Here is a 16167-nt window from a genome sequence, read left to right on the forward strand (position 1 = left end):
TGGATCAAGAAGCTCCTCCGCCTTTGTGATGAGGGCCTCTGTTACTACAAGGGCAGGAGCTTTAAAAAACTGTGTCCTTGCCGTAATATTGAGTAGATAAGGGCGAGCTTGGCCCCTCAGCTCATGTCCCCTCATCATATAAGACATGCCCTCTTTGACTTTGGACGAGAATTCCTCAAACAAAGTAATTTTTGCCACTGTCTCTCCATCGGTGATTGCTGTCACCATATTTTTTTTGGTTAACTGTGGTTTGACCACTCCATCTTGGATATCCCAGCTGATTACCTGATAAAAACATAAATAAAGAAATGTATTTCTATGATCTTACTCCATAGCCACGTTCATACATGTGAAAGTCTACATCATATGATTGTTGGGTTTTTCTCTGTATTTATCATTGTACGATCTACTGTACAATATAAAGTGCCTTGAGGCGACTGTTGTTGTGATTTGATGCCATATAAATAAAATTGAATTGAATTGAATTGAATTGAATCACCCTGAGCTGGTCGCAAGATTTTAACACCTGGATGTGAATGGGTGGGGGCCGGAAGTATGGCGTCTCAGGCCGGTTAGCGGTCAACTTCATTAAGGCCATTCTGGAAAAAAGAAAAGAAAGAAAAAAGCAAAACAAACACATTAACAGGTTCATACATTTCTGCTGGATCCAGTTCTGATAGAATATAGTAACACCTGTTGCTTTTATGTCGTCTCTTCACATTTTGATATGAAACAAACACATCATTAACTTCCTCAACCCTAAGTGTGTTTCTGAGGTTCCTGCTTGATATTTACATACCAGAAATCATTTCAATATTTCTGTGAAAACACAAATTATCTTTACAAAATGTTGGTCTGAAAATTAATTTAATGCTTATGAGCCTTCATCAAATACATACAAATATTACAGCACATGTAAGTGTATCCAATTCACTCTGGATGGAACGCAGAAAAGCCCCCCCACAATTTTCTCAGTCAGTAAACTCCAGCTCGCTCAGGTGAACCTGTCTTTCAGCTTTATCAGTGAGAAGTGAACTAAATTGTGTCTTATTTTGCAAACAAACCTACGGAGCCCCGCAGGGGACATGGGAGAAAAAAAATTAAGACGGACTTAATTTTACTTTTGCGAGATCTCGCAAAACTAACTCGGGATCTCGCAAAACTTTTGCGAGATCTCGCAAAACAAACTTGGGATCTCGCAAAACAAACTCGGGATCTCGCAAAACTTTTGCGGGACCTCGCAAAACAAACTCGGGATCTTGCAAAACTTTTGCAACACTGGAATTGTCTCTCAACTGACAATATCCTTTTAATTCAAATGGACCCACAAACTGCCATATCCTCAGAAAATAGCATGCAATTTTGCCATCTCTACAGTATGTAAAGATAGGTGTTTATGGTTGCCTGAATTGATCCATCTTACCTGTGCAATCTGGGTTGCTTCCTTCTGTATTGACTGCATATGGGGTGTGGGCAAGCCATTAGCTGAAGACAATGGGAGCAGGAAACCATCCATAGGTAATCCATTTGTGTCGGCATTCTGAGAAGGAAGTATTGCATTAACTGACAACAGACACCTTAACCCTTCAAGATTATAAGACTCTTCTTAAATCTTCTACCGTGGCCTATTCTAAATCATGAATGTTCTTAAAAAGTCTGCAAAATATGTCAATAGGTCTTAAGAAAAAGATACACCTCTTTATTTTCAGCCTATATGTCTCACTTACAAGAGTAAAAAGACATATTACAGTGGAATTCCACAGGTTTTTATCAGATCTTGATGTACTTCTTACTACTTAAAATGTTGTATTATTGCTGCAACAAAATCAAGTTTTAAACAAACAAGAGATGAATTCTGATTAATAGAAATCGAGCAAGTGTTTCACAGTACTGTAGGTTTTTTCTTTTAAGATCCAAAAGAATAATATTACAGAAAGTAACATACATGCTTAAATTTTGTCCAAGCAGGAATGCATGATCAGCTTTTTTAAAATCAGAACTATGCAAGTCATTGAATTTGAGTATAAATAAATTTCCATATTTTGTAACACTTACATAAACCACATCAACCACAACTGTCCATGGTCTTACCTGTGTGAGATCCTCACTGTTGACATAATTCAGGGTTATCACAACTGTGTCATCACCATCTGCTCTGACAAGATCCTCTTCAGGATTCCATAGAACCGTATCCGCTTCGTCTATGTCTGGAAAACGAAATTCCAAATCTTCTGGAAGTTTGTCCCGGGACTCTAGTTTGAAGGATTTATTAGGAACTATACTGGTCAGATCAATAATTTCAGAGCAGTGGTCAGGGAAATCATGATCACTTGAGTCATTCTGCTGCCGCTGTCCCATGACAGTGTTTTTAATGTCTGTTGGGGTTGAATGCATATGATGTGATTTTCCTGGACTTTGTGTTGTCACTGCCTCACAGAGTGATTTCAGTTTTTTTGGATTGGGTTCCCTCTGGAAATTGTGAATCTGTGAACCAGAAAACAAACACAAGAAACAAACGAACATAATTCAATTATTTTTTCAGCAGCCAATCATTTACTACATGTTAATGAATACGAAGCTGTAATTCTTTCACAGATGTATTAAATGTACCTTACCACACAAGTCAACAAAAAATTCCTGGAATAATTTCATCCTACAGAAGTGAAAGTAATCGTAGATGTACATAAAGCACTTGAATAAGACAACTCTGTATTGCCGTTGCACAGTCATACCTAGTACAATAGTACAACGAAATTAGAAAATGTCGCACGTTACCACCAAGCACTACTAAACACAACAAAATACAGTAACTTTAAAGTGATCATTATTTTTAATAATAACTTTCTTATTTTAACAAACCTGTTTGCCAGTGTCACTGTCAGATGAATCCCCATGGTCAAGTAGATCTGGGACAAAATCATCTGTCTCACTGTCAGATCCAAGTAATGTCACCGGTGAATCTTCTTCAGTTATGCTGACAGAAAAATCCTCTACAGATGAGGACTGAACTGTTGACGGTGTTTCATCTTTCGTCCAAATGTAAAATCTCAGGATCTTCAATTTGGTTTGTTCATAAAGTTTGCCAACAGTGTCATCTAAAGGAATCGAATTTCTTTTAAAATCACAGACATCAATGTCAAAGTCTTCAACTCTCCCTTTTGGCGAGTTCCCATCTGGAAAAAACAGGTCCTTTCCCATTTCCAAAATCTTAGCTACAGTTGTAGTTTTTTCCACAGTTGCATGTCTTGTTCCTCCACCATTTCTGGTTCTCACTTGACGGTATTCATTACTGCTAAAATGAAGCCATCCGATTTCTATTTTTCTGCAGGTCTTCTCTCCTGCAGTATTTCTCTGTCTTGCCATCCCTTCACCTTGCTTGTGGAACACACCTGATGAACCACACAGCACTCCTTTGGTTTTGATCTTACTTTCCGTGCCGCAATTTTATCTCTTAGGTTCTGCAGAAGAGTCTCTTTATCTGTGCTGTACTTAGTTTGTTGACAGAAGGACTTGACAGCTACTCTGTCACCATATGTCCTTATGTATTTTGCCATTTGTCCATCAGTCATGACGGACAGCACTGCCTTATCCACCTGCAGACATAAAACATTAGAGAAATGCTATTAATGCCACACTAGCACACATGGAATGCTAACTGTATTAGAAATAGAGTTCTTAATCCAAACAACATCCAAATTCATGGGCTGCAACCTCTTTTTAAAAAAAAATTTATTTATCACATTTTAGACATACAAGCTGTGTCCAAATTCATGGGCTGCATCCTCCTGAGGACGCTTTTGTAGACCGATTACGTCACAGCGATGCGCGAAAGGCAGTCAAATCGTGAGACTCCTCCGAATGCAGCGGACAAATGCGTCCTCCTTTTCACCGAATTTGAAGGATGGGTCGGGTGTGTGCTTCGTGGCCCACCATATCCCAGAATTCATAGCGCGGCCCAGCCAAACTCCAGTTTCCGGTAATGGCAGCCGCTAATAAGTTTTGAAATTACTGTTATTAATCTTTCTGGGTCACAAAATAAACTTTTAACATATTTTCAGGCGAGAACGTGGGCGTGTACACTTGAAATATCTGCTTGGTTTATCAAGGTATCGCATATTTGCAAGTGCTTCGACGTTTTTGTTGACGTCTGTTACCCACCAGCTCGATAGCTTGCCGAGAGCTCAAGGGTCACTGAAGCCGCCGAGAACGGCACAACTCCCGGCACATCATTATAATACCACATTGTTATACTTTATGTAATTCCTGTTTTACTTGACTGTATGTGTAAAATGTGATAAATAAAGTTTAAAAAACAAAACAAAACAAAAAAAACCTCCCGGCACATCATTTTCAGATCACCGCGGACTTTTGCTACTCAGGTTAAACGTAATATATAAAACATTTAGACAACCTAAAAATTTTATTGTTTGGCATTTTTCAGCGTTTTATTTGTTCGTGAGTAAACGGTTTGGCTGAGATTAAAGTTATTAGATTAAATTAGATCAAATAAAGCTTTATTAATCCCCCGGGTGGGTTCCTCCTTGGTTTTTACACCGCTGAATAAACATCAAACAGAAAACTGATTAAACAGAAGCGTGAGATGGTCGGGAATTTACTCCAGTGTCCTGTTATATTTTAGATAGCAAGGAGCAGACGGCCGAGTTTCTTAAACTCCACCGAGACAGCGGTGACGCTAATTAAAAGGCTAGACCGTCCAACTTCCGGCCTACCCGACCTTCTGAGGACCCGGCCCACGTAGACCACGAAGCCCGGGTCCTCAGGAGGATGCAGCCAATGAATTTGGACGCGATTTGAAATTTCAAAACATATGTGGACTTAACGAGTTATGTTTAATGAACCTGAACATATTTACAAGAGTTAACATTAAAGGCATGCATATACGACCTCGGTTTTTCAACAAGTCACTCGCCTTTTGAACCACGGTGTTTAATGCTTTGTTGTTTATACGTACTTTGTCTTGTTGCATGTGCATGATGTCGTCGTGTGGGACCTCTCTTGACCGCAAAAAATGTTCTAAATCCTCCTCCATGTCCGCACCCTTCAACTGAACTGCTATCAAAAAGGAGCGGGATAGTCCGTCTTAATTTTTTTTTCTCCCATGTCCCCTGCGGGGCTCCGTACAAACCAGAAGGGAGACGGTGGAGGGAGCTGAACACTTTTATAAATATTGCTGAGGGAGTTGTTTCTTGTACCACGGACCAAGAGGAGAATTCACTGTTCGGAAGTTGGGAGATTGTCACGGAGGAAACCATGTTATTCAAACTGTTTTTGCACATCTTTGCTTGTTTGTTCACTATAAAAAAAATAAATAAATAATTAACTCTCACCTATCCAGTCCTGTTTGGGTCTCGTTTTCTCTGTTGCATATGACTTTGTTGTTTGAAAAACTTGTGCGTAACTTTTTAAAATTATAAGCAAATATAATTACAAAAAATTACACTCCAAGTTGACACCAAGGTTACTCACTGCTGGTTTCACATAGCTGTAGGGGTCCCAGCTTCAAGCGTGTGGGGTTTTTTTCTGTCGGTTTTGTATCTTTCGATTCACTATCTTTTTTGCATGCAAGCTCTGTCCTAAGAGGTCTTTCTGGTCCATCATGAGTTTTGGTTTGCCCTCATGGATGAGGTGTTAGGACAGAGGCCTTCTACCAGGACTCCAGTCCTAATGACCTACATCCAGGAAGACACTTCAGGGCCTAGTTCAGCAGTGGGCAACCAAGTCCAAGCTCACGAAGAGCAGGAAGATGAGGGCCAGCTGGAGCCAAGAGCAGAAAGAAGGACAGGGTTGATGCATTTTTTTTAAATTGATAAGAGGCACTAGATTATTGGTAATTAACTTATCATTAAAGTCCAGGATTAACCTGAGTGTCCCAGTATGCACAGGCACTTTTAATCAGGCCTGATATTTGGCTGAGTATGAAGTGCTGCTGAATCTGCTGAATCAGGACCAAAAGGATGAAGGAGGTGCCACAACTTGGCTTGCGTTTCCAGCTACTGAGTGGAGCATCATACAGGGTGGTCTCCACAAGGTGTTCAGGGATGCTCATTTCCATTGTCCACTGCATCATGTATCTCTTGGGTTTGCAGGGCTGATGTAACTAATGGCTGCCATGTCACTAAAATGTATTCAGAACGATGCAAGACCAAAGTGGTGCAAACAAGCCTGTTAATAAAGATATGACACGTAACATTCTAGCACTTCAAAAAAGCACTACAAAGAATATATAAAAAATACCTGCCTGTTCACAACAATTGTGGTCCAGGGGTACCTCCTCCAGGGCAGACACCTCAGCAGATAGCTGGTCCCGCCAGAGAGCACCACTGATTGCCTCCAAACCAGTCTCCCCCTCATCTTGCACATCATCCTTGGGCTCATCCCCTGGGGCCACTCTTCTTCCCTTGGAGGAAGATGGCATGGAACCTCGTCTTCATCATTCCAAAAGCATGCTCTATAATAGACCGTGTCCTGGAATAATGAGAGTTGAAGCGCTGGGCACCCACACCTTGGACTGGCCTCTTGTAGGGAGTGATGAGAGGGAGTGGATGTTGGAGACATGGGTACCCTCCATCTGCGAGGATGAAATGCACTGGAGGAGGGTAAATGGCCTGCCAGTACAGTGGGCTGTTGTGGAGCACCCTGGAGTCATGCATTGACATATGTATTGATGAAGCGGCCCTGATGGTCACAAATCGCCTGCTGGAGCATGGACGGGAACAATTTCCTGTTCCTGTAGCACTGACCAATCAGGGCCTCTGGGAGGCTTGATGCAGATATGGCAGCAGTCAATTGCACCAGCAACTTTCAAAAAGGCTATGTGTCTTGCCACCCGTGCAACCTATGAGACATGGCATCTAGATCTTCAGGGGTCCGAGGGAGGTGGATGACCTGATGGCGAATGGCCACCACCTCCTCTGTGACCCTGTGGACAATGCGGTGAACAGTGGAACGAGGTATTGCAAAAACAACTCTGAAGGATGTTCTGCTGGCCAGCCAGAAAGGAAACACAAGGACCTCAATTGTGGCACCCCAATCATGTCTCCGATCCTGGTTAAGTAGATTCAGCAGCACTTTCAGAGACACCCTGCTCAGGCAAAAATCAGACATAGTGGCGCCGGTGCCCACCTCTCAATTTTAAATCCATGTAGACATTGAGGGTTCTCGGGAGGGGCCGTGCTAACACCTGCTGCTCTCTGGCAGCAACACCATGCCCTCCCTTGTTTTAAATGCACTTTAGAACAACACGCAGCAACACTACACATGAGCGGGAGGAGGGAGGTATGGGGTCTTCACACACCCCCGTTCTCTACTAGCCATCGGGGCGGGGGGGTTGGGAGGAGGTGTTGGCCGTCCGATTGGCCTCCCTGCTGCTGCGGAGCCTGGGGCGGTCTGCTTGCCTCCACCCCGGGGGAAAGGGTCACATATCTTGGGTCTGGGTGCCGTTTCCCCTCTGGGGCGAGGGTACCTGGACCCGGGGCATAGAGTATGTTTGGGAGTATGATTGTGTGTACATGTCTATGTATGTCTGTCCCTACGTTGGGTGAGTGCTGAGTGTTTGTATATGTGTGCATGAGGGTGGGAAAGCATGTTTATGTCTGTGTGTGCCTGTTTGTCTGTGTCTATATGTCAGGTCGGGTCTTAGACTCCACCTCCCTGGGTACTCCCAGGCCCTCAAGTGTGGAGGCCTATCTCCCCTCACCACACTCCCTGCTGGTAACTGATGCCCTCAGGGGTTGGTGCATTGGTGGTTCTTGGTGTCCGGGGCTGGGCGCTCAGGTATGCACCAGCTCACTCCCGGTGGCTAATTGGCGGGGCCTGATGCCTGTCGCTCGGTCAGGCCTCTTCCGGAGCAAAGGGGGCCCTCGGGCCTCCGGCCTCGGGGCCTGCAACTCGGCTCACTCTGGCACAGCTGGCTGCCGGCAGAGCCGGCGGGCACGCCGGTGCAGCCCCCTCTGGCTTCTGCTCCGTGGCTACTGGGTGACCCCCTCATCTGGGGATCTCCTCAGCCCTTCCCAGGAAGGTGGCACGGATGCCCCTCCGGTGGTCCTCCCTGGGCTCTCGCACTCTGGGGCCTCTGGAGGTCTGGAGCCTGGATCTCCTCCATGCCTGCTTCATGCCCTGGGGGACGGGGCTATGGGCCTCCACACCCTCTAGCAGACCGTTACATGGGGAAACCTTTTGTATACAAGCGCATTGATCCACACAGGTGTACACACGGGTGTTCACTGTTCGTAGACAAACTACACCTTTCGTAGCTGCTACTTCAAAGCACATTGTGCGCTGTCTGTCCTGTGTGCTGCACAACAACTTTCAATATTTAGTATTTACTGCTGTTCACACTTAGCTAGATTAACGTGATGGTGTTGTGTTTAGTATGTTGCTTTGGTTTTTTTTTTTTTTGCTTGTCTTCTCCTTTTTCTCTCAACAGGTGATCCAGGAGATGGTTTTTTTTTTTTTTTCCCTCTTTGTCTTTGTAAGTGCCCTTTCTCACTGTCCCTTTTCCCTTCTGTTTTTCTTTTCCTTCCTCTCTTTCTTTCTCCCTTTCCTATCCCCCAGTCATGTCTGTCCCATCTGTAACAACTGAAAATAAAATAAATAAAAATAACTAAGTTTGATCAAATGGACCAATACGGCAATGCCATGATGATCCATTTGGCAAAATAAATCCATTTGGTATCCTTGTTGGTCTTCAGACAACAATTCTGACGGCTAAAGAACCAAATGGGACAGACAAAAAAAAAAAAAAAAAAAAAAAAAAAAAAAAATCAGACATAGTGTTTTCAATATTAAAAAACTCGTCCAGGACTTGAACACTCAGGTTAATCCTGCAGTAGTGTAGTCTGGTCTGGTGAAGGAAAATATGGAAAATAATAAACATACTTTTATTTTTGTCATTATTATGAATGTTGCTGTTGTTGTTCTTTACAGAAATGATTTTACATGTGAAAACATTATTGCACTTGAGTAAAATGTACTAAAATTTGCTGGTTCACTGTAAGGTATAAAAGAGCAAATAGTTCTATAGTAAAATCAAGTCTACAGTGGTAATATCGGAGTTTTAAGCTAGTAAACAAATACACACGTCAAATATATTAATAAAAAAAATGACGACATGTATTTTTCAATGTACCTGAAAGTGGTTATCTCTTAGTCGCAACAAAATTACTCGTCTGTGATGAGTGATTTGTTGTAGCCCTTCTATTACAACAAAGATGAGACAAACGAGAAGGTTGTCCGAATCCATTTCACTGATCGGGAGAAATGGTAATGGCGGGAAAAGCTGGTGACGCAAATCTGAAGGCTAGACTGTCCAATTTCACAAGCCTCGCACTTCCAGCCTTCTCGGTCTTCAGAGGATGTGGTCCACGTAGACCGCGAAGACATCTGAAAGATGCAGACCCTGAATTGGGACACAGCTAGTGTTTACACTGCAATCTGCCTTTGTGACATTCATTACCCAGATAGCAAGGAAACATTGAAACAATGTTGAGTCAATATCAGGCGATGTCATTGAAGCAACGTTGAAGTGTGACGTTGACCCAACATCATTCTTGCACCCATTTTTAACGTTGAAACAACGTCAGGTTTTGATGTTGAATCAATGTTGAAACCTGACATTGATTCTATGTTATATTTTCTAACACTGTTGACATTGAAACAATGTCAGATTCTGATATTGAAACACTGTTGAGCTATGGTATTGATTTTCCACCTCTTTCGTACAGTTGCTTTTTATTGAAAAAAAACAAAAAAGGTCAATAGACATTATCATTTGCAAAATACTTTATTAAAAGACAAAGTTTCCTATTTACATTTCTATGTTTCACGTCACTTTTTATTATTTACTCCGGGATGGGGATGGATGATGTGCGTCCTGCGCGCCACCCGTGGAGCATATCTGAGCCATTTCTGGACTGCTTGAGCAAAGACCAACTCAGACAGAGTTCGCCCCTAGCTGCTGCACCAGGCCATCTAGGACAAAAATAGACACACACACAAAAAAAACAAAGACAAAAAAAGGGAATTAGAGCACATGAATAAGCTCTTGTTAATTGTCTTCAGCAGGGAGAAAGTATGTAAACTCCTAGGCTGATAAACATGAAAGTCACCAGGCGGAAATCAGCAAACTGCCGCATTTGATTCCCAAAGAGCTATAAGCTGAAAATGTGATATGTCTTAGCATGGTGTGCCGTGTATCCTTTAAAAAAAAAAAAAAGAAAACATAGGGTCCTCGGGCTGTACAAAGTGTACAACCCGAGGACAAAACAAGTCAAGACCAAAGACTCCACCTCCAGATTAACTGGACATGAAAGTCTTGTTATTAAGAAAGACAAGGTAATATAGCAAAAAACAGACATAGGAAATGTGAAACGCACCCAGCACATCAATTGATCCCTTTATTGTTCACTTTAGGCTCATAAAACTACAATAAATGTTAAAACTTACCAAATATGCATCTGCACAGCGCTGTCTCTTTAAATGCCCTTTTTGCTTTGTCTGGTCCTTGGTTTTTTTCCCTGCCCAGTTGAGTACAGAGGCCAGCTCCTTTGTAATGGCATAAACCATTACACGGCGGACTCGCACCTCCAGTGTGGTCCAGCAGCACCAATCAACATAAAGCGTCTCACCTATAGACACATTTTATGAGATGGAATTAGCGTGTCTCATGTCTTAAATGTGTATGCAAGTGCTTGTGTGTTTACTTCATGTAATTGATGATAGAAACATGTCATTTAGTTTTCCCTAAAGCCTGATTTTCAAGTCATACAAAGAATAAACCAAAGTATTGGCAGTACAATGTATTTCTATTCCCTTTGTTGGATATTCATTTGTTAGTTCTTGTAACTGCTAAAAGTGTTTACTAGTTTTTGCCTGTCACATATATTTGTCATACCATGTAAACTGTGAAATTCCAAGATTTTCAAACTTGCCTTGTAATAGTGGCCTCACAGAGTCTCTGGAATCTACAGAAAAAAAAAAAAAAAATCACAACAAGATGACATTCAGGAGTATAAATTGTTTTTTTTTTTTTTAGATAAGAGTACAATGACATTGTGATGCAGCTTTAAAGCTTTTTAAAAGCATACCATCTATAGGGAAGACATCAGACTGCATGCTGGCGAGATCGCAAAGCTGTGTCGGTTTGTGCCGGAGTGGCGAAAGGTGCGGAAGCTGGGTGGGGCATTATGATGGTTGCTATCAGTGGGCTGGGGGCAGACTGCGGAGTGATGAGGGCTGTTTAGAAAAGATAATTTTTAAGTATTTAAGAATACAGACAACTTGTCAAAAAGTTTCCTCGTGTCAGACACAGATATGTACACAGACACTAGACAGTATTTTATTACCTGGTATTTTCACCGAGAGGGCCTGGGGAAACCGTTTTTTTTGTAGGCTGCTCATCCTCTGAGTCCGTATATGTGTACAGGGATTTGGTCTAAAGAAAAGAAATTAAAACGGTCTTAAGTAATTGTAAATATGCTTTTGGCATATTGTTTCCTAAAGTTAGTTTGATTTCTAACAACACACACAGGAAACAGAGACGCAAAGAAGGTACAGTATACAATGAATTTTTGAAGTGCACAAGTGTACACGGCTTTGCATTTTTAAAAGTTTACAAACTTCCACTTTTTGGACTATATTATGTGATGATATTGCAGTATGCAAGCACCACAGATATGTATAAAAGACAAGATCATAAATTCTTAACAATCAAAGATATGTTTGTGAATAAAAAGGTTTTACTTGTGCTTTCTTTTAAGACTGGTCTGGGTTTCTTCTTCGGACTGAAGGTCAGACGTATCACAGCCGTTCACGTGGATATCTCTGACGACTGCGTTCTGCTTCGTGAAATGTGCCTGGAAATACAAACACAATGTACGGCCAGACATACATTACGTGTGGACAAAAGGTGCAAACGCATAGAAAAATCAGCGGTTTCAAAAATACGCTGGTGCGTGTGGACGTAGCCTTATTCATTATTCAAGGCACAAACGGAAAGTCGTATGCGCAGCGTAAAGTTAGGTGACCGTGCAGCGTACAGTCACGTGGGCATGCCGCGTGAGCATTCAAACTGAGTCTAAAGTTTTCGTTTGCGAATGGAAGCGGGTGCTCTCCAATCATCAAAAGTAACAAAGTCATTGAACACGTTTATACAGTTAACTTTACGTTTATCAATCATATATCACAGATTTAGAATTTTTGTAGTACTAAGCAACTACAGAGCGAAAGTCTGGGTCAAGCGCCGAGGCCACGGCAAGAACAAAGGAAACCTCGAGCGTTAAAGCTAGCTTTGTAAGGGAATATAACGAAGAAATTATGAAACGAAAATGTTTTCTTTGTTGATATACTTTGTTCGCAGTGCAGTTTATTTGTTGCCGGATTGTAAGAAGTAGACACAATTTCCAGCTCGTAGAATAACAGTAAAAACTCGTTAATGTACAACATTAACGAGTTTTTTACTATTATTCAAATGCAAACATGGAAATAACGAGTAGGAAAAAAAAATCATTCATTCTTACCTTATACTAATCGTGGTGCAGGCCAGTGCAGTGCATGACCTGATGCCTCCTCCGGTCAATTCCGCTGAGTGTAAATCAAATGTCCCGCTCTACTGTAGAAGACAATGAATACCTGGGGGGATGTACCAATGTGAGAGGGGTGCTGCGGAATAGTCCAAGTGATCGCTGCTTTAATTTCGGTCAACTATACATAAATTGCACGTAGACACGATTTTTAAAGCTGGTGAACTAGACCAAGTCATTGATAACAAATGAACAATAAATCTACTTTCTCTGGTACTTTATACCTGATCAGTTGCAATGCAATTTAATGCTCAACTACAAATCGATAGTTTTTGATGGTGACCGGAGCCGAATGATCGTCAACTATAAATAGACGTTTTCTCGACGTTGTTGTTGTCACCTGGTCGACTATAAATAGATCAAATATCAATGACAAAAAAACAACGGTGAATCAACATCGTTACAACGTCTCTATAGTAAGACCGTCGGTTTACCACAGTATTTCAATGTTGTTACAACATTGGCATTTCAACCCCGACCATATACAACGGTTTGGATGAAAAATCAACATAGATTCAATGTCGTCTTGCTATCTGGGTAGTACCCTCACTGACACACAAAAGAACAAATACAGTACACACTGACTACACAACACAACACACTAACTATACACTCCCAACATGCTAAAAACCACAAATCTCTAACATCTCAAAACTCTTTCTCTCTCTGGCTCTCGCTGCTGTCACTCCCAAAACTTTCCCCTCTACCTAAACAACCAAATCCTACATGTTGCTATTTTTTTTATTGGTCAACATGGTACATTAAGGACTTGGCACTAAGGGTGGCAAGAGATAGTTTTAGGTTGGTACATGCCACCCCTCTAGATCTGCACCTGTCGGTTGCACTCTGTGTCCTAGGGTGTCATTCAGACCTATCGTGATCTTGTTCTTCTTCTACTTAGTAACCATCGTATTCGTTATCACTGTGGTGTTCTTGTATGTGTTGGTTGTAGTTGATGACGACGACGACGAGAGACCCTGCACTTGGGACACCATGGTCCAAGCTGAGAGATGTGTTCCCTGACATGAATGAGTTGATCTACGAGCGTGAAAGTGAAGAGGCTGAAATGCTCACATCAGCCCCAACATTTAAACCTCAAAAATGTGTACAAGTCCTGCTGGGGTGTGGACACTGGAGCCCTGGGCTCTAGGATGTTGAGAGTGGATCCTTTGGAAGCTGATGTTGGTGGTGAGGCGTGGGTCCTCAGTGGATCAGGGTTGGTCTAGTGTCAGAGTAGTGAATGCAAGACCCAAATGCAGGACTTCCTGTGTAGAGTACAGTGAGTGTTTTGTCTTTTCGCAGACACTTAGTGGACATTGACACGTGTGGCACATAATGAATATATTTGGCAGGAGAAAACCAAAGAAGTGAGTTTTGCAGTGTTAAAAAAAAGTTTAACCTATGGTAAATATGGTTTTCCATATGTTCATGTATCAGACCAGGCGACACCAGCAGACTGAAAAAACAGTGAGTAAAATAAGAAATGTACAAAGTGTTATGGAAGACATTTTGTGTAGTTGCCCATCCCTGTAGTACAAAAAACACTCTTAGATTATAGGTCCACAGACTGTAAATAAAGGAACACTGACATTAAGTTTATCCACTCATGCAAATCACTTCTGGCTCTAAAACCACAACATGACAATGTTGAGCCTTGAAGATAAAATGTAAAGTTCAAAACTAATTGGTGACATCACAATGCATTCATCTACCTTCAATAAAGAGTCAATGGTGCTGCAGTTGTGCATGACTCTAAATTTTTCCAGTGGGAAACAACACAGAGACAACTGGAGTTTGAAAGATTTTAATAAATGAAACATCAAAGAAGCTTTTTATTATTAAAAAATTAGAATAGAAGTGTTGCTGCATAAGAGTTGTTGGTGTTAGACTGCTGCACACAGATGCTGATGCAAAGATAAAGCAGCTGTGTGAGTCGTACGATAAAGGAAGTGGTAAACTTTGAGACTTTGCAGAAAACAAAAGCCAGGTAATACATTTCTACAGTAACAATACTATCATCATCCTTAAACCTTCATGAATAATCACTCTTTATGAGAATTGCTGTAATTGAGTTTCCTCAATCAACATTAGATACTCATATCAGCTTTTAATACTTATTTCACTTTAATATTTAATTGAGAAACAAGGTAGTCTCAAGGTACTTTATATCATTCTCAGTTTACTATCAGCTACACTCACACTGTTCTTTCTGTTCTTGTCTCTGTACGACTCTGCACTTCTCTCTGTGAGGCCGTCCTTCTATTTCTCTCATCAGTGTCCAGATTCTGTAAACATAAAACACACAGTCACAAATGTCCAACAGTAACAATAGCTTGTCCTCTATTAATAAAGCAGCTCTCAGTCAGTCATATCAGATATCTGAGTGTGCAAAGGGAAAATAGGATTCACAGACTATAGACTAAGTGTAAGATAAAGTGTAAATAGGTCTTCCTTTTACAGATTATGTTCTTTGATGGCAGGTTTAGAAAGAATGTGTGTGTGTGTGTGTGTGTGTGTGTGTGTGTGGTTAGCGCAGTGAAACTGTTTAATACTGTAATATTATCATTTAAAGAGCTTGTTTAAGAGAAGCAGGTAAATGTGGTTTTTAAAGAGGAGAAAAGTAAAGGAGAAATTCATTATAACAAAACAAAAATACCTTTCTTAAGCCTTTTGATTTGAAGAGCCAAACAAATGATAGCTACAAAGAGGATAACAGTCAGAGCACCCAGGATCATACTCATCACCTTTGGTAATCCATCCAACACACCTATGAGGAAGATAACTGAATTAAAGTCAGAGTGACAAATTGTGCAGCAGTAATTTATGTGGTAGGCAGAACTTTAAGGGTAGATGATCTGATTAATCAGCAATTTTAAACTTAGATCAGAGGTGTCAAACATAAGGGCGGGGGCCAGATTTGACCTGGCAAAGATTTCAGTCTGGCCTACAAGATGGCTTTAAAAAATATGAAAAACAACTGAAAGTTTTGGACTTTTAAATGTATTTTAATAAGTTTTACAGATTTTTCTGCTGATGATCTGAATGTTTTGCATGTTTTCATGACATTCATCAAAATGACATAAAGAGTAAATTCTTACCTTGGACCTCTACATTTGTTGCTTCAACAATAACTGGTTGGTAGCTCATTCGGAATCCACAGAAATAGAGTCCAGAGTCCAATAAATCCACTTGTTTGATTTTGAGAAACACAGTCGATATGTTGGTGCTCATTTGAAATTTTTCACTTTGAAATCCAGTGCAGAATGAAGCAGGTTCATGAGGCTTGAACATCGAGGCGATGCAGGTGAGTTTGGCTCTCTTGGTCACTCTGAACCAGGATATCTGTGTGGGAGAACTGGAAAAGTTGGAGCACAGCAGCGTGACTTCTTCTCCAGACTTTACCTCTAAAGTCTGAGAATCAGAAACAGAGAACCAGCCTAAAAACAAACAGAAGATGGGTTTTTTGGTGGGCAAATTAATAAACAGAATCCTAAACAACAACTTTTTAAAAATGTAGTCAGTTCTGTGTTAATGAATTTCACTTACCAAGGCTGAAGAGAAGTAAACC

The 16167-nt window shown here is 41.2% G+C and overlaps 1 protein-coding gene across 2 annotated transcripts; it reads right to left on the reverse strand.

The window, feature by feature from the left end:
* Positions 1-1307: 1307 nt before the first annotated feature.
* Positions 1308-3412, reverse strand: LOC120435461. 2 transcript variants are annotated; one of them, XM_039605141.1, is made up of 3 exons: positions 2860-3412; positions 2092-2484; positions 1308-1540 (listed from the first exon to the last, which is right to left on the reverse strand). In XM_039605141.1, the coding sequence occupies exons 1-3, from the start codon at positions 3361-3363 to the stop codon at positions 1343-1345; spliced, it is 1095 nt and encodes a 364-aa protein (XP_039461075.1). In that variant the 5' UTR covers positions 3364-3412; the 3' UTR covers positions 1308-1342. The 2 variants fall into 2 exon arrangements, with proteins under 2 accessions (XP_039461075.1, XP_039461072.1); XM_039605138.1 differs by lacking the exon at positions 1308-1540 and having other exon boundaries at positions 1638-2484.
* Between the last annotated feature and the right edge of the window lie 12755 nt (positions 3413-16167).

The sequence above is a fragment of the Oreochromis aureus genome, linkage group 3 (assembly GCF_013358895.1).
Source record: "Oreochromis aureus strain Israel breed Guangdong linkage group 3, ZZ_aureus, whole genome shotgun sequence".
In the NCBI taxonomy this organism is placed as follows: domain Eukaryota; kingdom Metazoa; phylum Chordata; class Actinopteri; order Cichliformes; family Cichlidae; genus Oreochromis; species Oreochromis aureus.

What these genes read in the sequence shown, in the direction of transcription:
- LOC120435461 (XM_039605138.1), bottom strand. Translation starts at nt 3,363, where the DNA reads ATGGCAAGACAGAGAAATACTGCAGGAGAGAAGACCTGCAGAAAAATA. An exon ending in ACAGTGACACTGGCAAACAG is followed by an intron (nt 2,485 to 2,859) that starts GTTTGTTAAAAT and finishes TCTGGTTCACAG; the next exon opens with ATTCACAATTTCCAGAGGGA.